General features: G+C 43.3%; 1 protein-coding gene across 1 annotated transcript in view; it reads left to right on the forward strand.

The window, feature by feature from the left end:
- LOC146578878 (Fc receptor-like protein 5) overlaps nucleotides 1-16,969 on the forward strand; it is a 209,377-nt gene extending 192,408 nt beyond the window's left edge. The window contains exons 3-6 of the mRNA XM_085267856.1: nucleotides 15,938-16,201; nucleotides 16,281-16,526; nucleotides 16,602-16,783; nucleotides 16,892-16,969. Coding sequence (XP_085123982.1) covers nucleotides 15,938-16,201; nucleotides 16,281-16,526; nucleotides 16,602-16,783; nucleotides 16,892-16,969 — 770 coding nt within the window. The remainder of the gene's footprint in view (nucleotides 1-15,937; nucleotides 16,202-16,280; nucleotides 16,527-16,601; nucleotides 16,784-16,891) is intronic.
- Nucleotides 16,970-26,662: the final 9,693 nt, after the last annotated feature.

The following is a 26,662-nucleotide window of genomic DNA, read 5'->3' on the forward strand; positions in this document are numbered from 1 at the left end:
GTGAAGCGGGCTCTGTGATTATAATGATGTGTCAACCTCTAAACTGAATAAATAAATTGTTTTCATGGTTATTTATCCCGAATATTGTCTCAGTATGTGTGATACAAAAGAGAAAGTGGAAACTATCAGGACAGAGTTTTGGTATGATTGTGTAACTGTTAGCCTCAGACAGTCAGTCAATAGTATAATTCAGATCATAGATCTGTACATTTGCATATTTGTATAACTATAAAAAGAAAGCTGACACTTTCGAGACTTTATCTAATGTGTAAGCATCACAGCAGATGCCTTTGTGTCAACATAGCTGAGGCTGAAACAGAAAAACGATTTTATAAAAATATTCAGCAGTAGATCAAAACCGAAAGAAAACCATTAATCAACAAATGAACATTACCTGATGCTGCTGAATTGAAGCAGAGCAAATAGAGGTTTTATTAGAGACACACCTTAGCGTTTTGCAATTTTGCATAATGTTAAAAAGTTTCAATTATTTTAGTAGCCTATCGAACGGCAGAAATTAGGTTTTCTTTTTGGAAGTATTTAAATGGGAAAAAACAACGGCTGACAGCACTGTAAACAACGGAGGTCTTGTGCATAACAAACAAGCGAATAATGCAGAAAACAGATTTTTAGACAGGAAACTGTTCTTGAAGTATACTGTGTGTGTGTGTGTGTGTGAGTGAGTGAGTGAGTGAGTGAGAGAGAGAGAGAGAGAAAGAGAGAGAAAGCTGTGCATGAAGTGTGATTTTATCCTGGTGGAAGCAAAACAGCAAAAGTCAGAGGAAAATTCATGACGATGTTTATGTGAAGCATAGTTTGGATCTCCTTTTACTGCTGGTTCGGTCAATATTGTTTGAAGAGGAATAAAACCTGCAGCTTCAGAATCAGCGTAAAAAAGGCGTAAACACGAAGCACGGACCCGCCGATGGATCAGATTCACTGAGCTGTCGGCTTTCAGCCCCGACCGTGTCCGTGCTGTCTGGTGAGAAAGGCGACATCTCACTGATTCTGATATGTCAGCGGTCCGCGCTGTTAGGATGCCTGGGTCGTCGACCCAGGGTTTTTGAGTTTATGATATTATTTATACTGTCTAGTTTTTGGTTTCTTTGAGTTCTATCTTATGGCTTAGGTCTCTGTCTTCTTTAGTTGCTCTGTCTCCCCTATCACCTGCATCCCCTTGTCTAGTTCGCGTCTATGTGTATCTTAAGTTCCTATATCCCGTGTTCAGTCAGTGTTTGTGTCTGCCCTGTTCCCACGTCTCTGTTCCCTTTGTAGTGCCTGCTTATGAGCCTGTGTCTTTGTTCAGTCTGTGTTATGCTTTCCTGTTTTACTTTGAAGGTCTCTGTCTTATCTCAGTGTGTTCAGTTTACGCTTCTTTGGTCTCGTCAGTTCTGATTTGTCCCAGCTGTGTTTCCCTCCTGTTACCCATTCCCTGATTGCTCCCTCTGTGTATTTAAGCCCAGTGTTTCTCTGTGTCTGTGTCGCGATCTACCGTTTACGTTGCTGTGTGTTCTGTCATTTTTCTAGTTTAAGTTTGTTTTGAGCTTTTTTCAGTTATGTTATATTTTGAGTACTTAATTAAAGCCTTTTTGAGTTCACATCTGTTTCCGGAGTCTGCACCTTGGGTCCTATTCCTGCCTGCACACAGTAGTGATGGGCAGATGAAGCCCCATGAAGCACTGAAGCTTTTCATCCAATTGGTTCACCCCAACGCGAAGCTTCATGAAGCTTCATTTGCTCTAGTAGGACACCTACTGGACGTAAAAATAATAGCTGGCATGAATTTGAAGAGTGTGGCATTTTGCACACAGCCTGTAAATGTCAACAACAAAAGGAGTGTGTAAAACATGTATATTGTAGTGATGGCAGTATACTGTGTATATTTATAGTGGCAGTATGGGAAATGATTATTTGGAAATGCTTGAAATGGAAATGATCATTTACTGTGAGGTGAGGTGTGGTTGGGGTGTGGACAGTAGTTGTGCTTTTGTAACGTTGAGGTATGGACAGCTACACACTGAGGCTTTGAGCCTCAGTCCTGCCTGTTCACATTTTATTCTGTAAAAACTAAATTTTCACTGCTTTTACGTCCTTTTTAGTGGGGAGAACATAGCTGGGATTTAATGATTTAACAAATCTTTTAACTCCTTTGTCCTCCACAATGCTAAATGGCTGTGAGTCCTCAATCACCATGCTGACCAGGTCTTCATCTATTTGAGATTGTTCTCCTGAGGAAAGACAATAAAGACAAAGCACAAATATAAATATCACACACGTAACTTATAACAGTTGTATAATATTGTTATATCATTTAGTAACATTACAGCATGCTATATTATCATTGCATTTGATGGCTCACCTGGTCTTGCTCCACAATCGGTGTTCCTCTTATTCTCATGCAAAGCTCTGTAGTGCCTAAGCATGGATGAGGTGTTGTTGTTATATCCCAGCTCCCTGGCACATAGCAAACACTTCACCTTGTACAAAAGTCAAGACAGCTCAACATAAATTGTATTGCACCATCAGTATCATGACAATACATCTTCTGTAGAAATTTACATACCTTGTTGGGAGGAATAAAATCAAAATGTTCCCACACAGGGGAGGACATCCTCCTCTTCTTAGCTGGCTCCATTCTCTCCTGACTTTCTCTCCTCACTCTCATAAACCTCCAAACGGTCTCCAAACTCTCTCTAACCGCAACTCTCCATCAAACACCCACATTTTGAATGAAGTCTGAGGGGTTTATATCGCTGTCATAGCTCGCGGCAAAGTTCGAACCACTTCATGAACCAGTCACGTGGTACAGCCGGGCAGCGAGGCTTCGGACGTCATCATTTTCAGCTCCTCCCATAAATGAAGCAAGCCTCGATACGCGCTTCGCGGAAACGCCCCCTCCATTACTCGACACACGCTCCGAAGCCTCGATACAGAACGTCCCATCACTAGCACACAGCCAGACCTAACAGAAGATCGCGACCATACTATGGACCCAGCAGACTTTGAACTCCAGGAGCGACGCCGAGCAGCCTTTGCCCAGCTGGAGGAGGAACTCCGCTGGAAGCCATGGCTCACCCCTGACGTCGGGCGCATTTTTTATGGCACTCGGCTGGCTCTCGGCGGTCCCCGGAGCTGCCAGAAGTCTCCACCTGTTGCTCCGCTAGCATGCAAGATGCGGCTGTTTCAGTTGGGAGTCCTCCGCGTGGCTTCAGGCACTCACGCTCCGGCCTCAGCGTCACCATTCTGTGCACCGGAGGCTCAGTTGCGCACGCCGCCAGCTACCTCTGCCCGAAGGAAACGGCGCTCACGTCGCCGTCATATGGACACGTTTGAGCGACCTCCGGTGGTGAGTCAAAAGGACTACACTTTTCAAACTCCACATGAGCCAGTTTTCAGTGAGCCTGCTCCTTTGCCTTCCGGTGCTCCTTCGCCCAGGGCAACTGCGGTCCAGCCACCTCCTGCACCTGTATCAGTTCCTCAGGTGAGGGGGGCTAGGGCCCAGTTTGTCCCTGCTCCAGTTTCCAGGCCAGCTGAGGCTCCGCTAGTCTCTGCGCCCGTGTCGATTCCGCGGGTGGGAGCGGCTACTGCCCAGCAGGCCACTGCACCGGTTTCTGTCCTTGCTGGAGGCTCGAGTGAGCCCGTCCAGCAGTTTTCCGTAGGCTCTGAAGACATAGCTCAGCTTGGTGCTCATCCACCACCTCACCCACCATTACTACCATTCTTACATGAGTCAATACACATTAAACTTCTGTCCATCGCTCAGACATTAGCTCACCTATCGGCTCAGTCACCTGCTCAGTTACCGCCTCAGTCGTTTGCTCAGCTTCCTGTCTCCGCTGGAGGGTCCGAGGAACCGCTTCAGCTACCTGTCTCCGCTGGAGGGTCCGAGGAATCGCTTCAGCCACCTGTCTCCGCTGGAGGGTCCGAGGAATCGCTTCAGCCACCTGTCTCCGCTGGAGGGCCCGAGGAATCGCTTCAGCCACCTGTCTCCGCTGGAGGGCCCGAGGAATCGCTTCAGCCACCTGTCTCCGCTGGAGGGCCCGAGGAATCGCTTCAGCCACCTGTCTCCGCTGGAGGGCCCGAGGAATCGCTTCAGCCGTCTCTTCCTGCTGGAGGGCCCGAGGAATCGCTTCAGCCGTCTCTTCCTGCTGGAGGGCCCGAGGAGCCCGTCCAGTCTCACGCCACGTCAGCTGGAGGGCCCGAGGAGCCCGTCCAGCCGCCATTAGCCTCTGCCTCGGCTACGCCTGGTCCAGTCTCCGAGTGTTCAGCTTTGTCTGCTCCTGAGGTCTCCAATCTGTCTGCTCCTGCTCGTCCTGCCCGGCCTGCTCGTCCTGCCCGGCCTGCTCGTCCTGCACGTCCTGCATGTTCTGTCCGGCCGATGACTGGACGTCATTGCCGTCGTGGACGGCCCCCTGAACTACTCCGCCACCAGTGCCTCCCGCCCGGCCGGCCTCCTGACCTGCTCGGTCGCCGTCGGTGCCTCCCGCCCGGCCGGCCTCCTGACCTGCTCGGTCGCCGTCGGTGCCTCCCGCCCGGCCGGCCTCCTGACCTGCTCGGTCGCCGTCGGTGCCTCCCGCCCAGCCGGCCTCCTGATCTGCTCCGTCGCCGCCGGTGTCTCCTGCCTGCCCGGCCCCCTGAACTTTTTTCTGGGCTCTTGGGCCGTCAGCCTCCGGGCCGCCCCCCTGAACTGCCCGGGTTTGGACTATCGTGCTGTCAGCCTCCGGGCCGGCCCCCCTGAACTTTTTTGAGACTTTTGCCTGGGCCTCTGCGCCTTTCGTGAGCTCTTTTGTTTGTTTGCTTTTGGACTTTGCCTGGGCCTTGGTGCTGTTATTTTGGACTTTGTTTCTGTGTTTTGTTCCGTTGCTTTCCGGGCTCCGGTGTTTGCACATTTTTTGTTTTGTTGTTTCTGGCTCCTTGTTTTGTTTCGAGCCCTCCATCCTGTTTCCCCCGCCGCCCACCCTGGTTGGGTTGTTTTTGTTTTTTTGGTTTTGATGTTTTGGTTTGGGCTGTCTGGAAGCCAGCCCTTAAGGGGGGGGGGGGGGGGGTACTGTTAGGATGCCTGGGTCGTCGACCCAGGGTTTTTGAGTTTATGATATTATTTATACTGTCTAGTTTTTGGTTTCTTTGAGTTCTATCTTATGGCTTAGGTCTCTGTCTTCTTTAGTTGCTCTGTCTCCCCTATCACCTGCATCCCCTTGTCTAGTTCGCGTCTATGTGTATCTTAAGTTCCTATATCCCGTGTTCAGTCAGTGTTTGTCTGCCCTGTTCCCACGTCTCTGTTCCCTTTGTAGTGCCTGCTTATGAGCCTGTGTCTTTGTTCAGTCTGTGTTATGCTTTCCTGTTTTACTTTGAAGGTCTCTGTCTTATCTCAGTGTGTTCAGTTTACGCTTCTTTGGTCTCGTCAGTTCTGATTTGTCCCAGCTGTGTTTCCCTCCTGTTACCCATTCCCTGATTGCTCCCTCTGTGTATTTAAGCCCAGTGTTTCTCTGTGTCTGTGTCGCGATCTACCGTTTACTTTGCTGTGTGTTCTGTCATTTTTCTAGTTTAAGTTTGTTTTGAGCTTTTTTCAGTTATGTTATATTTTGAGTACTTAATTAAAGCCTTTTTGAGTTCACATCTGTTTCCGGAGTCTGCACCTTGGGTCCTATTCCTGCCTGCACACAGCCAGACCTAACACGCGCCTTGTGTTTACGTCTTTGTGCAGAATCGTGTACCTGCTCTCATTTATTGATTTAGCTGTTTGGTGGTGGTTGAAATTTAGTAATATTTATATTAAAAATCGATTCAGGGTTTTAATGAATCAATATCACGTTATCCAAGCTAGAATCGATTTTAATCGATAATCAAAACCTTCCCCTAGTAACTGTGTAATCATGCTTATGTACATCTGGATAATCACACAAACTAGTGTTTGGCGCTTCACCTTTTAATAAACTAAAAGACAGAAATCAGATTATAGGATCTGTAGTGTTGTTTATTTATATTATGGTGTTTATCATTTGTGATATATATTACTGTGTGCATACTTTATTAGGAGAGATAAAATAAAATATCTCTTCCTTGCTGGTTCCATCGAAGAAGAAATGCTCAAGTAACTATGTAACACGTACGTAATCCAATTCCACAACACAATGTGATGGGGAATCAGCTGTGTTTTTCTGCCCATTTTATTTCGAATCTGGCGCGAACCAGTGAACCAGTCCCTGAATCAGTCACTGCCCGCGAGGCCTCGAGCGTCACTGCATACGTAATCAAAGCAAGCATCGACAGGCGCTTCACAAAAACTCCCCCGAGATTACCTGACACACGATTCGACGCTTCGACACACAGGGCACATCACTAGTTTCTGTATTCACTTCATGTTTAGTTTTCATGATGATGACATATACAGACAACGGTGTAGCTCTATGCGCAGGCAAATACTATTGCTCGCAAATTCAGCTTTTGTTCACTTCCAGTTAAAGTGACTTTGTTTAAAGCGTATTGCACACCGCTATATACTGCCCCCTTGTGGTCATCCTACAAATAAAGTAGCATACAGAAGCTGCATGTTGCATATAATGATGCAATGAGAATCCTTTGCAGGATACCAGTTTTTGCCAAGGTTTATCGCAAAATTGTTTGATCCATCCTTGAAGAAGAAATGCCACCCTCACCATCATCACCCAACCACACTTCCCTTTTCTCCTGTAGTACAGACTGGTGCAGTTTTCATTTCCACTCCGCAGCAGCGTTTCTCCATGTCACCTTTTGCCAGCCCTGATCCCTGGGAAGCGATGGATGCGCCGCCAGCATTCACAGTCCCAGCAGGAGTCTGGGATTTTGTCTGAACAGCCGGATAGGACTGGTCTGGATGATTGTCATGCTTCAGAACCGGTCAAGCATGTAGAGATCGCTGTTCATCCTCAACTCAACACATCATTGAGAGCAAACAACGTTTGTGTCATCCCAGATATTCATAAGCCCCTGCCAGGTAACTCAGGAGTAGTTAATTCAGAAGTTGTTGTGCCTACTCCTGTGCCCATGTTTAAAAATGAACAGTGTGTTTCCCGGCCTTCAGTTCAATTAGCTGCTCAGCAGCCACCTGTAGCTCAGTGTCCAGTGTCCTCTGCTCAGCAGCCACCTGTAGCTCAGTGTCCAGTGTCTCCTGCTCTGTAGCCGCCTGTAGCCCAGTTAGCCACCCGGCCTGTAGCCCAGTCGCCAACTCCACCCTTTCATCTCAAATTCAGTCACCCGTAGCTCAGTCTCTACCTTCACCACATTCAGCTCCGCTACCCATAGCTCAGTCATTACCACAATCAGACTTACTACAAACCTCGGTCAAAAAACTGTGTCACTTCCAGCTTATCCAACTCCTCAACTACGTAACTACAGTGCGCCGGAAGCCCAAAATACCAAAAAAGCGCATTAGAATGTTGCACGTCTATATTCTACACATTTAACAAACAGTATTTTAAAATCAACTAGAATTATATTCTTAACATCAAACATATATATTTCTCCTCTAATCATTTTACCAGTATCAATAAAATTGACCTTTAATTGGCTCTTACATCATCTGGCCCCTAATTGGTTAGGCGAGAGAACTAAACAATTACTAACTTACACATTAATCATTAAGAGCCAACCTAATTGTAATGTCCATGAACAAACATTCTGTCTCTTCATCGCTCGGATGAAGCCTCCTCCAGAAGACACAACATCTTTCCAGGATGTTGCTTTTAGTCTTTACTTTCAATCTTCGGACTGTTCCACTTGAGTCTGGCAACATCTCAACCACTCTCCCCATGAGCCAGGAGTTGCGTGGAGAAGAACTGTCCACCAGCAGCACAAGATCTCCGACCACGAAGTTTCTTCTCGGCTTCAGCCACTTCTGGCGCTCTTGCAGGAGTGGAAGATATTCACGAGTCCATCTGTTCCAAAAACAAATCTGCTAGATATTGAACCTGTCTCCATCTTTTTCTGGTGTATGCATCATCTTTGTTGAAGACACCTGGAGGCATGATGGGCTGTGACTTAAGCAGCAACAGATGACTCGGCGTTAAAGCTTCAACGTCATTTATGTCTTCTGAGACGCTCGTGAGAGGTCTTCCATTAATGATGCTTTCAATCTCACACATTATCGTATGAAGACAATCTTTGTTTGGCACTTGTTCCTTCAAGAGAGCGCTGAGAATTCGACGCACTGTTCGAATTTGTCTCTCCCAAACTCCACCTTGATGTGAAGCAGCCGGGCTGTTAAAAATCCACTTTATTCCTTTTGCTTGTAGGACTCTTTCTATTTTGTCGTTATCCAGTCTTTGAATGGCTTCCCTCAACTCTCTTTCCGCTGCCACAAAGTTTGTGCCATTATCTGACCTCATGATGGTAACTTGACCTCTTCTGCAGATGAAACGTCGAATCGCGTTGATACAGGAGTCTGTGTCAAGACTGTCTGCAACTTCAATATGCACAGCTCTGAGAGTGAGGCAGGTAAACATAACACCATATATTTTGACAGTACCCCGGCCCCGCTTGACATCAAATGGGCCAAAGTAGTCGACACCAGTGTTTGTAAACGGAGGTTTGTCTGGTAGAAGACGGTCTTCAGGTAAGTCTGCCATCTTCTGCTCACCAACCTTTCCAGAAATCCTACGGCAAGTTTGACATTTGTTGATTATCTTTCTAATTGCCGAATTGGCTTGCGGAATCCAATATCTACATCGTAATTGTGCCAGCACATAATTGCGACCGCACTGACCAGTTCGTTGATGGATGTCTCTCAAAATGATTTCAGAGATGTTGCTGTGTTTGGAAAGAATTGCTGGTTGTTTAGCATTTTCTGGCAAGCCTGATTTATTGAGTCTGCCGCCAACTCTCAGCATCCCATCTCGAAAAACTGGGTCCAATTTGAACAGCTGGCTGCTACAACTGAGCTGTCCTCCCTTCTGTATGATTTTGATCTCCTCTCCATGATGTTGTTTCTGGCTGAAACGAACGATTACTGATTCGGCAGCCTCAAGATCCTCCAAAGCAAGCACTTTCTTTCCCATTGCAGATTTAAAGGTCCTCATGTGCACTTGCAACTTTAACTTTTGCTTTTCAGGATCATTTTCATTTTTCTGGACTATTTTTGAGTACTGTTTTCTTTCTTCTTTTAACATCCACAGCACCTTCCTTAGCTTCATTATACAGGCTACTGCTCTTTTCAGTTTATTCCAGTCTGAGTAGTAGTCTATCACATGTTTCATTGGTTCCATGCCTTCCTCAGCTGTCAGTATATTAACCGTTGCTGAAGTCTTGACTTCTGAATCATCTTGAAGGTTTTCCTTCTTTCTCACTGGCTGTTCTGGCCATTTGTTTTTCATCTAGAAGATTGTTTGGCCCGTGAATCCATGAACCTCCTTCCAACAGATCTTTCGCCTTTAAGCCTCTGCTTGCTTGATCTGCAGGATTTTCTGCCGATGTCACATACTTCCATTGCGATGGCTTGGTTGCTTCTCGAATCAGTGACACTCTGTTTGCAACAATGTATCTAAGCACAGTTGTGCTGTCCGTCCAAAAGACTGATTGTTGCAGAGGAACTTGAAGTTCTTGTCGCAATAATCTGTCCATCCTCACTGAAATCACTGCTGCAGTCAGCTCAAGCCTAGGAATTGTGACTTGCTTGAGCGGAGAAACTCTGGATTTCCCAATGAAAAAAGCACAATGTCTCTTGCCTTGACTATTTTCCATCAACAGGTAAGAGACAGTTCCATATGCGTAATCTGAAGCATCGGAAAAATGGTGCAACTGCGCAGCAACAGTGCATCCGAAACCTGTAGGCTTTAGGCATCTACTCACATGGAAGTTGGAGAGGAGTACAATGTCTTCTTTCCATTTTTTCCAAATTGTTGCATGCTTTTCATTGATCTCTTCGTCCCAACCATGCTGCTCTTTACAGAGATCTTTCAACAAAAGCTTTGCAGGCAAGATGACTGGTGCCAGAAAGCCAAGAGGGTCATAAATTGAATTAATGACTGACAAAATGCCTCTTCGTGTCATTGGCTTGTCTTGCAACCTTATAGTGTAAGTGAAGTTATCTGTTTCTGTGTTCCACTGTACACCTAGGGTTCTCTCAACTGGCAAAGTGTCATGCCTAAGGTCCAGATCTTTCACCTCGTTGGCTCTGTGTTCTTCAGGAATTGACATGAACACTTTCCTACTGTTACTTGTCCATTTTGTAAATGTAAACCCTCCACTGGTACACAGAGCACGAAGATCACTGACTAAGTTCACTGCAGCCTCTTCTGTAGCTACACTTTTAAGACAGTCATCTACGTAGAAGTTGCACAGAATTGTCTGAAAAGCTTCTGGGGATGCGTCTTCCTTGTGATCTTCTGCCGTTCTTCTTAGCGCATATGAGGCAACACTTGGTGAGGAAGTAGCTCCAAAGAGGTGCACCATCATTCTATACTCCTTCATAGGCTCATCCAGCTTGCCCTCTGGCCACCAGAGAAAACAAAGAAGATCAGCATCTCTTTCCGGTGTGTTGACTTGGTAAAACATTGATTCAATGTCTGCCATCAGCGCCACTGGCTCTTCACGGAATCTTAAAAGAACACCCACCAGTGTGTTAGTCAGATCCGGTCCCTGCAGTAACTCCTTGTTTAGAGACATGTCCTGGTATGAAGCCGTACAGTCGAACACGACCCGCAACTTTCTCTTCTTCGGGTGATACACCCCATGATGTGGTATGTAGAACACTCTGTTATCGTCATGGCTCAACTGGTGGTCTAGCACTGGAACTGCATAGCCCTTGGTGATGATGTTTTCCATGAAGCACTTATAATCTTCAAAAAACTGAGGATTCTTCTTAAACTTCCTGAACAAACATGCTATCCTCTGCTCCGCAACACAATGGTTGTTTGGCATTTGCAGATTCTCATTCTTAAGTGGCAATCCAATGCTATAGTGTCCATTTTCGAAGGTCGTTGCCTTTTCTACTGCTCGTAGAAACTGTTTGTCTTCTTGTGACATTTCCTCTTTGTCATCATAATTACGCTCTGAAAAATCGATGTTATACTGTTGGACCAGTAGCTTCTCAACTTCCACTAAGGAGATTCGGCTCACTGAGAAATGTGGTTTTTGTTTTCTGAGTCATTTAGTTCTTTTCTTATAGGTCCATTCACAACCCAACCAATGGTGGTCTTCACTGCATAAGGACCTCCATTATGGCCATTAATGACACACCATGGCTCCATTGCTTTTGAACAATTGGCTCCTATAAGCAGGTCTACATTAGCCTCTATCTCTGGTAGCCTCACTTCCTGTAGATAAGGCCACTTCTGGATGCCTGACTGCTTGGGTATGTTTCCACTACTCACAGGTATACTAGTGTGAGTGAACACCTTGGGTAGGTCAACGAACTTGGACTCTTCCAACCCACACACTTCCAGGTCTGAGATAACAAAACTGTTCATGAGTTTCTGTTCTCCTGGTTTTTCTTGACTCATGGTACTTAGAAGTATCCATGTAGGCTTTCCTTTAACGTTCAGTTTCCTTTGTAGATCTTCCGTGCAGAATGTTGCCGTGCTTCCCGGGTCCAAAAATGCATATGCCTCTATATATCTATCACTCATTTTAGATTTGATCTTGACTGGTACTATCGAGAGCACACACTCCTCTTCTCCGGCCCCTGTAAGCCCACAAGTCTCTTGACTGACAGGAACTTGAGCACACGGTGCCTCATTACCATCAGTAACATCCTTCCTTTCTGTTTCCACAGAACTTTCTTTTTTCCCCATGTGCAGAATGTCTGGGTGCCTTAGTGAACACTCTTTACATTCCATTCTGCACCTACAGAACTTGCTGAGATGCCCATAAGCTAAACATCCAAAACAGAGTCCCTTTGACTTCAAGAAATCCACGCGTTCTTTGTGTGGTTGATTCTTAATCTTGCTACAAGAAACAAGAGGGTGAGGCTGCTGACAATACAAACATGACTTCTCAAAGGCACTCACTGTCTTGATTGACTTTTCAGTTTTAACGTTTGTTTCTTGCAGTCTTTTGTTCTCGGTGGAGACGTTGGTGGAAAAACTGCTTCTTCGAAACTCCTTCTTTGCTGGATAATTTTCCTTTTGGTCAGTCTTTCCACTTGTCGCTGCACGGTTGTCTGGGATATTACCAAAGAGTGGATCCATAGCTATTTTAGCCTGGCGATCTATAAAGTTCACCAAATCTTGCTCTTTTGCCCCTCTTTTCTTGGAGTTCAAATGCTTCTATGCGCCAACGTTCTCTGGTTTTGTAGGGCAGCTTGGATATCACTGTGCGTAGATTGGTTGGATTATCCATCTCTTCCAAAAATTCAACATCCTCCATGGTGTTGCGACAACCAGTCAGGAACATAGCATAGGCATATAATGCCTTTGCATCGTCATTTTTCACTTGCGGCCATTTGAGTGCTTTCTCAATGAATGTGCTTGCGATCCTTAGCTCATCTCCATAGTGCTTATGTAGCAACCGTCTGGCCTCACGGTAACCTTTGCTAGGAGTCATGTGTACACAACTGCGAATTAGCTCCTGTGGTTCGCCAGCAGTGAACTGTTCCAAAAAATACAGCTTATCTTGATCGTTATCAGTCTTTTGCTCTACTGCATGTTCGAAGGCTCTTATGAAGGCCTTATACTGTAGTGCATCACCTTTAAAAACAGGAATGTCCTTTGATGGCAACCGAGCCAACTGCTGCTGTTTCACAAGTAACTCAGTGATTACATTCTGTTTCTGCATGACTGACAATAGATCATCACTTCTGTCAACATGAGCATTAAGCCCATGAGTGGAGACTGGCTGAGACAGTTGTGGTACCTGTGTGTTTTGCACTTGTGAATTAGCGTGACTACTCACATCAGCTTGTTGTGGGAGCATTACACCAACTCTTTCTGTTTTAACTCCTCAACCTTGCGATCTTTGTATTGACACATAACTGCTCAGACCATCTTCAGATCTTTCATATTCTTTGAGCACCTTTAATTTTGCTTGACTTTCCGCTAATGCAGTCTCCAACTCTAACTCTTCCTTTTCTGCTTTGACTCTTGCTGTTTCCAGCTCAAGATGTTGCCTAATCCTGGCTAACTCCAACTCAAGCTCTTGCCTTTTCTTCAATGCTGCGGCTCGCTCCAGCAAGGCCTGCCTCCTGTTTAGCACGAGTGGAGGAAACTCTAGATGTTGTAGATGCTCGACTAACTTGAGACCCACGCGAGCTATGAACTGCATCCTTTCTAGCTCCAACCTGTGATGCGCTGTCATCTGGGTTAACAGCTTCTTCCAAGTCATCTGTAACGTGCTCCTGCTGCTCAGCTTCATTTGGAATCATATGCTTATGATCCTCTGCGATCCATTTCTTTGTTGTTTGCATAAACTCTCGTATAGATGTCATTTTGGGCTCAAACCAATTGTCCTGGTAAAATATTTTTTCTTCTTCAGACAAAAGGCTCATAACTTGGTTATTGTGACCGTGAAACTCATTCAGAGCCAATGCAAAGTCACTTTCCATTACTTCATTCACATTTTGAAGGTTCTGAGCATCACTCATCATTATCTTTATCTCCTTTATTTTGCCTGTGATCGTTCCTAATGCTCGTCTTCTTAAGGCAATCCATCTGTGTAATTTTTCTTCCAAAGCTTTCTCTGTTAACTTGCATGTTCTTCCCACCTCTCTTCTCTCCGCCATCTTATACGTTGCAAGGGTTTATTGGCTCAAGTAGCATGCACTATTTGTCTTCTGCTTAGAATTTTTAATAACCATAGTGAAAACCATCTTCATAACATGCCAAAAACTCCGCATAGACCGCATCAAATCTTGTTTTACAACATGCAGTCCCACAGACAAAGAAAGAAAAAAGAGATCTGGTTTGACGATAGCACGCAGAACTTTAAGTTTCACTTTCGTTTTCCACCAGACTTAACAAGCCTCCGGAAAACGTCTTTTTCTTCTTACTGCACGAAGTAATAAGAGAGTTTGTTACCTTCTTCTACAGAATAATCCAAAGAATTATCCGGTTCGGTGCCAGCATCCTTAAGCAGTGTCTCTTACTTTCCGTTAGGCTGCTCCCTTCCGTCCGAGCGCCGTGCAGCCGATCCTCCACATGTCGGTGAAGCTAGTTTTTTGACTTATGTAGCGGCGGCACTCCGTCCCTATTTCACTCTTCTGCACCGCCGTTAGGAGTCAGTCCGGCAACATGCATTGAAACGCGAGCAAGTCCAAATCCTTCTTGCAAACAATATGTTTATTGACACTTTTAGTTTACATGGCAAGACTCGGTCAAAAAACTGTGTCGCTTCCAGCTTCCAGCGACTTTCCTGCAGTTTGACATCTAATGTGATCTTGTGAATTTCGTGAGTCCAGGCAACTAACCACTCTTACTAGATTGTATGATGTCATCTCAACAAGAAGAAAATAAGTTGCTGATTTTCATGCAGATGCTACATGATTTAATTATGTTCACCATAGAAACATTAAATTATTTAGTTCAAATTACAAGTTTGAATCTTGTACATGTAACAATCACCCAGTTTCATTTTTTTGAGTGTGTCTGTATGAACTCAGTTAATTTAACAAACACGGATACAGCAATCAGTGATTAGAGAACAACTAGAGACAAAGTAAATGAGTAGAGACTGTGATTGGATATAAGAACGACGTTTTGCAACTGTGGACTTTTTTTTGAGCTTGTTTGATCATAATGAAGGTCCTCACATAGTTTAGCTTGCAAGTGAGAAAACAGCTCTTCAAGTTTAAACTGAAGTGACAAACATGCTGAGTGTAATTCATCATCTTTTTGAAAGTAAAAGTTAATAAATGATTCAATGCTTCTCAGTGCTTCCTCATAACTCTATAAACTCACTGAGATGTCTTTCAGGAGCACACAAAACACATGAAACATAGTTTTAGTCTTCGAGTTACAAAGCCTGATTTTAAACCATCATATATCATCATTCTTTTGAGTCACAGTTATCAGCTTGGATATGTTTTTGTCATTTTTTTTTTCAAAATCAGGATTTGCAGCAGTGATTACTGAAGCTTTGTTTTAAACAGATATTTACCATTTACAGCCCAGTTTGATCTTAAGTGGGCTGAACTACTATGACTGTTGTGTAATAACCTGCATGGAAATTAAGCCCATGCTACCACGTAATCAGTAACATTCATTGTACACTAACCATTAACTAAGGTACCCAGCACACACACTTAAAAGTTAAGAACAAGTGTCCCATCTTCCCATGTGCTTTGGAGTTTGTACGTGCTTTGTCTCTAGGGGCCACTGTAGAATTGACGGAGAAGGCGTATAAGTTCATGCACTGCACCGGCCCCTCGAGTGAAAATACCAGGTAATAAAAAACTGCCTAGTGTCTGTGTACATATCTGTGTGTGACACAAGGAAACTTTATAGACAAGTTGTCTGTATTCTTAAATACTTACAGAGACCAGTTGCTGGATTTTTGCAAGATGACTGTGTGAAAGTGTGTTGCAAGGTCCCTGCTGACAGGAGAGATCGACAATATTTGAATAAATAGACAAATAGAGATTTTCTGCATCTTATTTTTAATGCTGTCTGCCACGTATAAACTTTCAATAAAGCTTGTCTCTAAAAACTGAGACATTAAATCCAAAACCACCTTTTTTTGATGTTTTTAATAACATTAATTATAACTGTGCATCTGAGAGCACTGAACCTGGACCAGCCAGGATCTGACTGCATACTTGGCTACTGTCTTTACTATCAGTATCACATTTTAAATGTAAAGTGATTTAGGATTACTGAAGACACGTGATGTTTACTGCATTATATGTTTATAGTGCAATATATGTTTTATTTTGGGTGGCTGTGTTACTGTTGTTGAAACAGTAAAAGATTATGAAACTCAGTTGGTCATTCTCTTTTGAAAATTGATTCACATCATATCCTCTTCCTGGCAGCTCGTCTGACTGTGAGTCCCAGCAGCTCTCAGTTCTTTAAAGGAGACTTTGTGTCTCTGAGCTGTGAGGAGGACGACAGCTCTGCTAGATGGACTCTGAGGAGAAACACAAGCAACCAACAGAGGATTCAGTGTGGAGATGGGTGGGGAAAACCAGCTGGTTCTTCCTGTAACATCACCTATATCTTCATGTGGGACAGCGGAGTTTACTGGTGTGAGTCCAGAGAGGGTCCCATCAGTAACATGGTTAACCTGACAGTCACTGGTAAGCTGAGTGTGTGGAGTTAGTGTTGATGAAGCTGTGTGTAAATGGATGAAATGCTGTAGTTTGTCTCTGTGTTGAGGTGGATCAGTGATCCTGCAGAGTCCTGTCCTCCCTGTGATGGAGGGAGATGACGTCACTCTGCTCTGTGAAACAAAGACCACTCCCTCCAACCTCCCAGCTGCTTTCTATAAAGATGGCTCCCTCATCAGGAAGCAGCCTACAGGTCACATGACCATCCAGCATGTTTCCAGGTCTGATGAAGGCCTCTACAAGTGTGACATCAGCGGTCATGGAGAGTCTAATTCCAGCTGGATCACTGTCACAGGTGAGGAGCTTCACTCTGATTATCACTCTTATTTCATCCACATATTCACCTGAACAGGTGGGATTCTCTCTGCAGGTAAACCAACAACCACACCTCCACCAACCACCTCAGCTCCCCCCTCTTCCTCAGTACTGACTCCTCCTCCCTCCAGTTTGTATTCAGTGGTCCTCCACCTGGTGGTGTTCTGTCCATACTTCATCTCCACTCTCCTGATGGTGTCTTTATATCGACGCAGAGCCAAAGGTAACACTCTGAATCATTCTCTAATCAATCAATATGCTGATCGTCTTTTTATCTGAACTTTTCCTGTGTTAGCAGCTGTTATAATTTTCTAACATTTACAGGAAACTACATGCATGTCTGTGGTAAAGATCCCACCCAACCAGGCTGAGCAGGGATTGGATAATGACAATGAAGATGTCACTATAGAGCATCACTTCTGAAGCAGAGCTCATCAGCTTCATATTGATAAAACCTTATTCCTGCTGTGAGGAGGCTATACACCATGTGCTGTTTATGCATCACTGTAGTTCTGTGCAATAAGTAATGTACAAGGCAGTTAGTTTACTTCTAAACCAAACCTGCAGTTGTTTTCAGATCATATTGGAAAAGACAACACATTTTCTGAGCAACTATCGTACCCTTTGACTGCAGATTTATTTATTTCTCATTTTAGGAAGACATTCTTTGTTTGCTGTCTCAGTGTCTCACTCATGTCTGAATAATGAGCTTCAGATTAAAAGATTTTAAAGGGAGACTGTTAGCAGGGCCACATAAAGACTCCTTTTTAAACTTGAATGCTGTGCCATGCACATGAAAGATAACATGTACAATATAAAACTGATTTCATTAAAGAACCACTTAAAGAAAATGTTCTTTATTGGTGGTTACAGGTTGGTAGAGAGAATTTGTAGAACAGTGTTGAAGCTACAAAGTATTAAAAGATGCATTAACACACTGTTTGACTCTAAACCTGAGGTTTAGTGATAACTCGAAACAATGTACAATGACACCAGAATTTACTATTCAATCAAATTTGTGTCTAGTTTATACTTTACAGCTACTCTTACACTAAATAGATCCTGTAAATCCCAGAAAAAAATATGTTGTTTCCTGATCAAACACGAAATACATCTCTGTTTGGATAATGGCCCAAAATATGTATTTTTTTAAAGGTCATTCATCATAACAGAATGAAATACGTGTATCATCCATCATTAATCAAGACAACTGGTTTAATGAAGAGAAAACTTGAAAGAACTTTACACTATTTTTTCAGATAGAGAAACTAATGTATTTGAAGATCAGACTCTGATGACTCATCATGGCAGAAAGGGATCCCAGTGGTGATAGGATTTAGGTCAAGAGCCCCATGAGTCTAAGGAGGTGGTGCCGGTGGTGTTGAAGATGAAGACTGGGGCTTGGATGGAGGTCTGGCTGATATCTCAGTGAGGCGGAGATGGGGAGGAGGTGGGTTGCACAAATCAGAATCTTACAGTATGAATGATGGAGAGCAGAAATTTAAACTACGAAAAGTGGAGGCTGATTAGTCCAAAGAAAGCAGGCAAGAAGATGATTGTACTAGAGTAATTGTGACAGTATTGAGATTGACGGCTACCACATGGTAGTGATGTAGAAAATGGAAAGGCAACCCAAACAAACAGGCAGATGAGTGATTCCAGATCTCTGCTATTGAACTCAAACACTAGCTTCATAACAATCAGAATGAAAATGCTAAAATATAGACATATTCAGAACTTGAGCAGTGTTTTCCTGCGCTCTGTGTTTCTGCACATCTCACAATGCTAAGATGTCCTAATGAAATTCATTAAAAACATAACATACATTTTAAACCAAGAAAGGAAACTCTTTCTTGGTTTAAAATGTTACAACTTTAAGGAGTTACATCATCATATTTGTACTTGAAGGGGACAGAATATAAATTCTCAACAATTCTCTAAACCACCACAAGATAGCGCTCCAACACAAGGAATGAAATCATTCCTGCTCAGGCAGGTCAGCAGTCACATGTACTACACATCTAATTAACTTCTGCGCAACAGAAACATGGTTTTACAACTCCTCCATTTTACACAGTCACACAATATAATGTTCGAAAACACATCAGACATTTAAGGAAACAAACAAACCCTGAACAAGATTAACAAATATCAAATTATGAGCTAATTTTAGTGGTAATTACTAATTAGCAAGTTAACTAAAGTGTCAAAATAGAGATTCACTCAGTTCACAACAGCGCTCTGCTTTGGAGCCAGACAGTCTGTATGACTGAGCAAGGGCTGCTGGGTAATGAAGTCCCAATAACATAATCTGGACTTTTTATGCAACAAATCTGAGTGAGGCTTTTGTCTCGAATTCCAACTTCATACCAAACCAAATGTATAGAGAAAGTATAAACAGCGTATCGTCAGTGTAGGATGAGATCAACCAGGATGGCTGTGAAACATCTGCTGACATCTTGTTGAATTTAATGGTGTAAATCCACAAACAGCTGCAGGTCATGTGATCACATCATGTACATTAAAAAAAACATAGTGAAGCTCACATTAGAAATTATTATGAGTTGTGATTTGTTTCCCTGCTGAACCACTAAAGAGATTTTAGGGTTCCACATCTGCTGAATCCCAATTTAAACCTTGACTGTTCTAATTTTACTGTTTAGGTTTGGAGGTGAAGTCACCCTCTGCCCTCTGTAAGCAACAGTAAATACTTATTTTCTTTTACTACATGTCTCCTACATAACAAACAAACTCTCCACCCCAAAATGATCACAGCTCCATCCTGGCCATCCTGTGGAAAATGTTCTTTTATTTTCATTGCAGTTTAGCTTCCCCTTTAGCTCAAGTTTTCTTAGTTATTCTAATATTTTGCATACATATTGGATTCAAAAGATCAGAAAAAAGATACAACCACACACATTTTGAGGGCAGATCTCATCACCCATGTTTGGTTGACAAATCTGGCCAAACTGAAAGTGAAAATATTTTTATGATTTGTAAGGTCAAATTTATTTTCTAAAGTCTAGTGTTTGTTTTTAAAGATAAAAGAGAAGACAAAAGTGTAAATGAAGATGATAATAGGCTAAATTTGTGATTGTGTGCCTCTAAAAATCTGGTTAGTCTGTGAAAAAAAGGATAGGAAAAATAAAGTTGTTTTCTACTACAAATGTTGCTGAAGCTTCGACCTCTTCTGAGCGATAACTCAGATATTTCTCGGCAGCTTTTGAGGTTGAAATTTTTTTATTCATTAATTATTTTATGTCACGTGTCCCCAAGAAGCATTTAAGACAGAGAACAAATTAACAGAACAATATCATAAAACACTCATTTAAAATAAAATTTACTATTAGATGACAAATAATTAAAGCCTTAGTGGATAATAATCAGAAGCTGAGTCGTGTTAAGCCAGTTTTGAAGTGTGTATTTGCTCTTAGGTTGAGGTCTGGTGAGGGGCTGGGGTTGATGTAGTACCTGTACTGGCCTCCATGCGGCGCAGACATTAAAGTGGACACAGCCTGTTTACAGAAGTCACAGGTGAGCAGGGAAGAGGAAGGACAGCTAGAAGGAAGTGAACTTTTCCACTGTCTCAGGTGTTGGTCACGTCATATTTTCTACTCTCTGTTTTTACAAACATGACTTTTGCCCCAAGACTTTAACTCAGTCACAGTGTTACACCTGTTTGTACATGCAGTGGGTTCATTCACACGCCCACACATCAGTGTTTTATTTTCTTTGGACTGATTCCAGATCAGATTAAATCTGCATTGACTGGTTCAACCGGTCAGAGGTTGAGCCAAGAAATACTTTTTAAAAATCAAATACTAAAACATTTTAAGCATATATTAGAAAAAAAAAAACCATGGTAAAAACTTGAAAAAAAATTTAAGCTCCCCCATTTTTCAAACCCATCCGATGGTTCTCAGGCTGGATATTTGGCTCTCCTGCCATAGAGTGTAGCCTAACCTATCTAGTGTGTGTGTGTGTGTGTGTGTGTGTGTGTGTGTGTGTGTAATAAGAGAATATAACATTCACACCAGGACAGTAGCTGAGTGATACATGTTTGTGTTACAAACTTTTAAAAAAATCACTACATAATCTGTAACAATTCAAATACATTCTTATTGTTTTTAGGGCCCGAGCACTGAGAGTGCGAAGGCCCTATTGTATCTGCTCCGTTTCTTATTAGGGCCCGAGCACCGAGAGTGCGAAGGCCCTATTGTATCTGCTCCGTTTCTTATTAGGGCCCGAGCACCGAGAGTGCGAAGGCCCTATTGTATCTGCTCCGTTTCTTATTATTATTAGGGCCCGAGCACCGAGAGTGCGAAGGCCCTATTGTATCTGCTCCGTTTCTTCTTCTTATTATTATTATTATTATTAGGGCCCGAGCACCGAGAGTGCGAAGGCCCTATTGTATCTGCTCCGTTTCTTATTATTATTAGGGCCCGAGCACTGAGAGTGCGAAGGCCCTATTGTATCTGCTCCGTTTCTTATTAGGGCCCGAGCACTGAGAGTGCGAAGGCCCTATTGTATCTGCTCCGTTTCTTATTATTATTAGGGCCCGAGCACTGATAGTGCGAAGGCCCTATTGTAATTGCTCTGTTTATTATTATTATTAGGGCCCGAGCACTGATAGTGCGAAGGCCCTATTGTAATTGCTCTGTTTATTATTATTATTAGGGCCCGAGCACTGATAGTGCGAAGGCTCTATTGTAATTGCTCTGTTTATTAGGGCCCGAGCACCGAGAGTGCGAAGGCCCTATTGTATCTGCTCCGTTTCTTATTATTAGGGCCCGAGCACTGACAGTGCGAAGGCCCTATTGTAATTGCTCCGTTTATTAGGGCCCGAGCACTGACAGTGCGAAGGCCCTATTGTAATTGCTCTGTTTATTATTATTATTATTATTATTATTATTATTATTATTATTATTATTATTTCGGCAAATGAATTGGCCGTTTGAGGGCCTAAACATGCTCGAAAACTCATGAAATTTTGCACACGCATCAGGTCTGGTGAAAATTTACGTATTTTAATGTTCTCAGACATGGCCAGGGAAAATTAGCTCAGTAGCGCCACCTAGAAAAATGAAAAACGCGAGCCCCCGGTATGGGTATGACCTACATGTTTGAAAGTCGGTACACCTATATAATGTTCAGAGTCGAACAAAAAAGTCTATTATGGCAATGTCCTAAACCCAACAGGAAGTCCGCCATTTTGGATTGAAGGTGACATTTTGGGTCTGATTTTACCATTTCCATGCCTCGAACTTTGACGAACTCCTCCTTGGGTTTTAATTTCATAACCTTCATATTTGGTCAGTGTCAACTACACCCTTGTGCCATGTTAAATTGCGGAGCTTTTGAGTTTTCACAATACTATGAGGCCGTGGCGCCATGGCGAATTTCGATGACTCGCCATGAAAATCTTATTGCCTCTCATTCTGTCATACATTTTCTGACCTTGACCAAAGTGAACACATATGATAAGGCTCCACCCCTGAACATATTTCAAGTACCATATTTGACATAAGGGCCAGCGCCACCTAGTGGGAACAGGAAATGTCATGTTTTACACTTTGGGGTACAGTATAGTGATGGGTGACATCTGCAGCCTCAAATTTCTCCAGGAAAGCCTTAAGGAGTTGGTCTTGGGTTACAGTGAAAACTGTGAGTTTTCGCGAAAGGGTGTGACCCCAGCAGCATGGCGAACTTTGATGTCACGCCATGAAGAAACAAATTAGTATAACTCAATGAAATCCAGTCTGATCAGTACCAGACTTTACAGGCATGATGTCAGACCCGCCCTGAACAGATTGATGTGCCCATTGTCGGAAATACGGACAGCGCCACCTAGTGGCAACAGGAAATTTCATGGCTTTAATTTTGTTGTACTGATTTTCACAGGTTCATCTTGGCCACCTCAAAAGCGGTGAATATCACCATCAGTCCCTCGTGATGCTTCAGTGCAAAAATTGTGAGTTTAAACTGAACGGCGCACCCTGGTGGCAACGCTGTTCAACATGAAAGATGAAGTGGCTTTTGAGGGTCTTGGCAAGTTTATAGAGGCTTGAAATTTGGCACACACCTCCAATGTGATGAAGGCTTTGTTGGCATGTGATCATTTTCATTGAATAGCGCGAAATTGCTCCACAGCGCCCCCTACAAAATTTCAAAACCACAGCCCCTGCTCTGTGTTCTATGTATGATTCTGAAACCTGGTAAGCTTATAGGAGATATCAAGATGTACAAAAAAGTCTCTTGGTGCAATATCCCAAATCCAACAGGAAGTCAGCCATTTTAATATTAATGTGTAATTTTGGCAACATTTTCCCCTCTTTCCAGGCACCGTTCTTTGACGAACTCCTCCAAGGGATTTCATCATATTGAACCAATCTCCAGTGTGTGGAATCTAAAGACCTTTGTGATGTTAAATTGCGAAGCTTTTTACGTTCAGGGAAACGGGGTGGTTATGGTGGCACTTAGAGTTTGAATCACTCGCCAAAAAGCAGTAATCTGCTGTCACTCAAAAACACAATGTCCAATCTCTCCCAAACGTCTCAGGTGTGATGAGATTCGAGCTCGGAAGTGTTTGTTATGCCATTTGTATATAATGGCTAGAGCGCCACCTAGTGGAACGACTAACTAATCATGAATGAATGAGTTGAAATGTTAGCTGGTGGTTAAATGAATGAATTCCATCAATGTGACATCAGATCGGAGGTGCTGGTTTTAGGTGTTGGGCGTGGCTCGACGCGCCGGGGGTGCGAGGGCCCTCATAACGCTGCTTGCAGCTTTAATTATTATTATTATTATTAGGGCCCGAGCACTGACAGTGCGAAGGCCCTATTGTAATTGCTCTGTTTATTATTATTATTATTATTATTCCGGCAAATGAATCGGCCTTTTGAGGGCCTAAACATGCTCGAAAACTCTTGAAATTTTGCGCACGCGTCAGGTCTGGTGAAAATTTACGTATTTTAATGGTTTTACATATGAGCACTTGGAAATGGCTCTACAGCGCCACCTATGCCTTGTTAAATGCAGCCCTACGACCACATCGTTTGAGCTACATGTATGAAATTTGGCACACATGTGTATCATGCCAAGACGAACAAAAAAGTCTGTGGGCCCATTGACGCAAACCCAACAGGAAGTCCGCCATTTGGAAGAGAAGGTGACATTTTGGCTCTAATTTTGCCATTTCCATGCCTCGAACTTTAACGAACTCCTCCTTGGGATTTGGTCCTATAAGCTTCAAATTTGGACAGTGTCAACTACACCCTTGTGCCATGTTAAATTGCGGAGCTTTTGAGTTTTCACAATAGTATGAGGCCGTGGCGCCATGGCGAATTTTGATGACTCGCCATGAAAATCTTATTGCCTCTCATTCTGTCATACATGTTCCGATCTGGACCAAAGAGCACACATATGATAAGGCTCCACCCCTGAACATATTTCAATTGCCATATTTGACATCAAGGACAGCGCCACCTAGTGGGAACAGGAAATGTCATGTTTTACACTTTGGGGTACAGTATTGTGATGGGTGACATCTGCAGCCTCAAATTTCTCCAGGAAAGCCTTAAGGAGTTGGTCTTGGGTTACAGTGAAAACTGTGACTTTTCACGAAAGGGTGTGACCCCAGCAGCATGGCGAACTTTGATGTCACGCCATTAAGAAACAAATTAGTATAACTCAATGAAATCCAGTCTGATCAGTACCAGACTTTACAGGCATGATGTCAGACCCGCCCTGAACAGATTGATATGCCCATTGTCGGAAATACGGACAGCGCCACCTAGTGGCAACAGGAAATGTCATTGCTTTAACTTTGTTGTACTGATTTTCACAGGTTGATCGTGGCCACCTCAAAAGCGGTGAATATCACCATCTGTCCCTCGTGATGCTTCAGTGCAAAAATTGTGACTTTAAACTGAACGGCGCACCCTGGTGGCAACGCGGTTCATCATGAAAGATGAAGTGGCTTTTGAGGGGCTTGGAAAGTTTATAGAGGCTTGAAATTTGGCACACACCTCCAAATGGATGAAGGCATTGTTGTTATGTAACCATTTTCATTGAATAGCGCAAAATGGCTCCACAGCGCCCCCTACAATATTTCAAAACATCAGCCCCTGCTCTGTGTTTCATCTATGAGTCTGACACTTGGTAAGCTTGTGTAAGATATCAAGGTGTACAAAAAAGTCTCTTGGAGCAATATCCCAAATCCAACAGGAAGTCAGCCATTTTAAAATTAATGTGTAATTTTGATGACATTTTCCCCCCTTTTCAGGACTCATACTTTGACGAACTCCTCCAAGGGATTTCATCATATTGAAGCATTCTTCAGTGTGTAGAATCTAAAGACCTTTGTGATGTTAAATTGCGAAGCTTTTTCCGTTCAGGGAAACGGGGTGGTCATGGCGGCACGTAGAGTTTCAATCACTCGCAAAAAGCAGTAATCTGCTGTCACTAAAAAACACAATGTCCAATCTCTCCCAAAGGTCGCAGGTGTGATGAGACTCGAGCTTGGAAATGTTTGTTATGCTATTTGTCAATAATGGTTAGAGCGCCACCTAGTGGCATGACTATAATCCTGGTTGAATAAGATGAAATGTTAGCTGGTGATTAAAAGCATGAAATCCATCAATGTGACATCACATCGGACGTGCCGGTTTGAGGTGTTGGCAGTGGCTCGACGCGCCGGGGGTGCGAGGGCCCTCATAACGCTGCTTGCAGCTTTAATTAGGGCCCGAGCACTGAGAGTGCGAAGGCCCTATTGTATCTGCTCCGTTTCTTATTATTATTATTATTATTATTATTATTATTATTATTAGGGCCCGAGCACCGAGAGTGCGAAGGCCCTATTGTATCTGCTCCGTTTCTTATTATTATTATTATTATTATTATTATTATTATTATTAGGGCCCGAGCACCGAGAGTGCGAAGGCCCTATTGTATCTGCTCCGTTTCTTATTATTATTATTATTATTATTATTATTATTCAGGCGAAACAAGGGCCTTTTTGAGGGCCTAAACATGCTCAAAAACTCATGAAATTTTGCACACATGCCAGGTCTGGTGAAAAATTTTGTATTTTAATGGTTTTACATATGAGCACTGGGAAATGGCTCTACAGCGCCACCTATGCCTTGTTAAATGCAGCCCTACGACCACATCGTTTGAGCTACATGTATGAAATTTGGCACACATGTGTATCATGTCAAGACGAACAAAAAAGTCTGTGGGCCCATTGACGCAAACCCAACAGGAAGTCCGCCATTTGGAAGAGAAGGTGACATTTTGGCTCTAATTTTGCCATTTCCATGCCTCGAACTTTTGCGAACTCCTCCTTGGGGTTTCATTTCTTAACCTTCAAATTTGGACAGTGTCAACTACACCCTTGTGCCATGTTAAATTGCGGAGCTTTTGAGTTTTCACAATACTATGAGGCCGTGGCGCCATGGCGAATTTCGATGACTCGCCATGAAAATCTTATTGCCTCTCATTTTGTCATACATTTTCTGACCTTGACCAAAGTGAACACATATGATAAGGCTCCACCCCTGAACATATTTCAACTGCCATATTTGACCTCAAGGACAGCGCCACCTAGTGGGAACAGGAAATGTCATGTTTTACACTTTGGGGTACAGTATAGTGATGGGTGACATCTGCAGCCTCAAATTTCTCCAGAAAAGCCTTAAGGAGTTGGTCTTGGGTTACAGTGAAAACTGTGAGTTTTCGTGAAAGGGTGTGACCCCAGCAGCATGGCGAACTTTGATGTCACGCCATGAAGAAACAAATTAGTATAACTCAATGAAATCCAGTCTGATCAGTACCAGACTTTACAGGCATGATGTCAGACCCGCCCTGAACAGATTGATGTGCCCATTGTCGGGAATACGGACAGCGCCACCTAGTGGCAACAGGAAATGTCATGGCTTTAATTTTGTTGTACTGATTTTCACAGGTTCATCTTGGCCACCTCAAAAGCGGTGAATATCACCATCAGTCCCTCGTGATGCTTCAGTGCAAAAATTGTGAGTTTAAACTGAACGGCGCACCCTGGTGGCAACGCTGTTCAACATGAAAGATGAAGTGGCTTTTGAGGGTCTTGGC

Source organism: Mchenga conophoros, linkage group LG3, assembly GCF_057382185.1.
Source record: "Mchenga conophoros isolate Kocher_MC1m ecotype Shallow Benthic linkage group LG3, M_conophoros_male_GT1.1, whole genome shotgun sequence".
Taxonomy (NCBI): Eukaryota; Metazoa; Chordata; class Actinopteri; order Cichliformes; family Cichlidae; genus Mchenga; species Mchenga conophoros.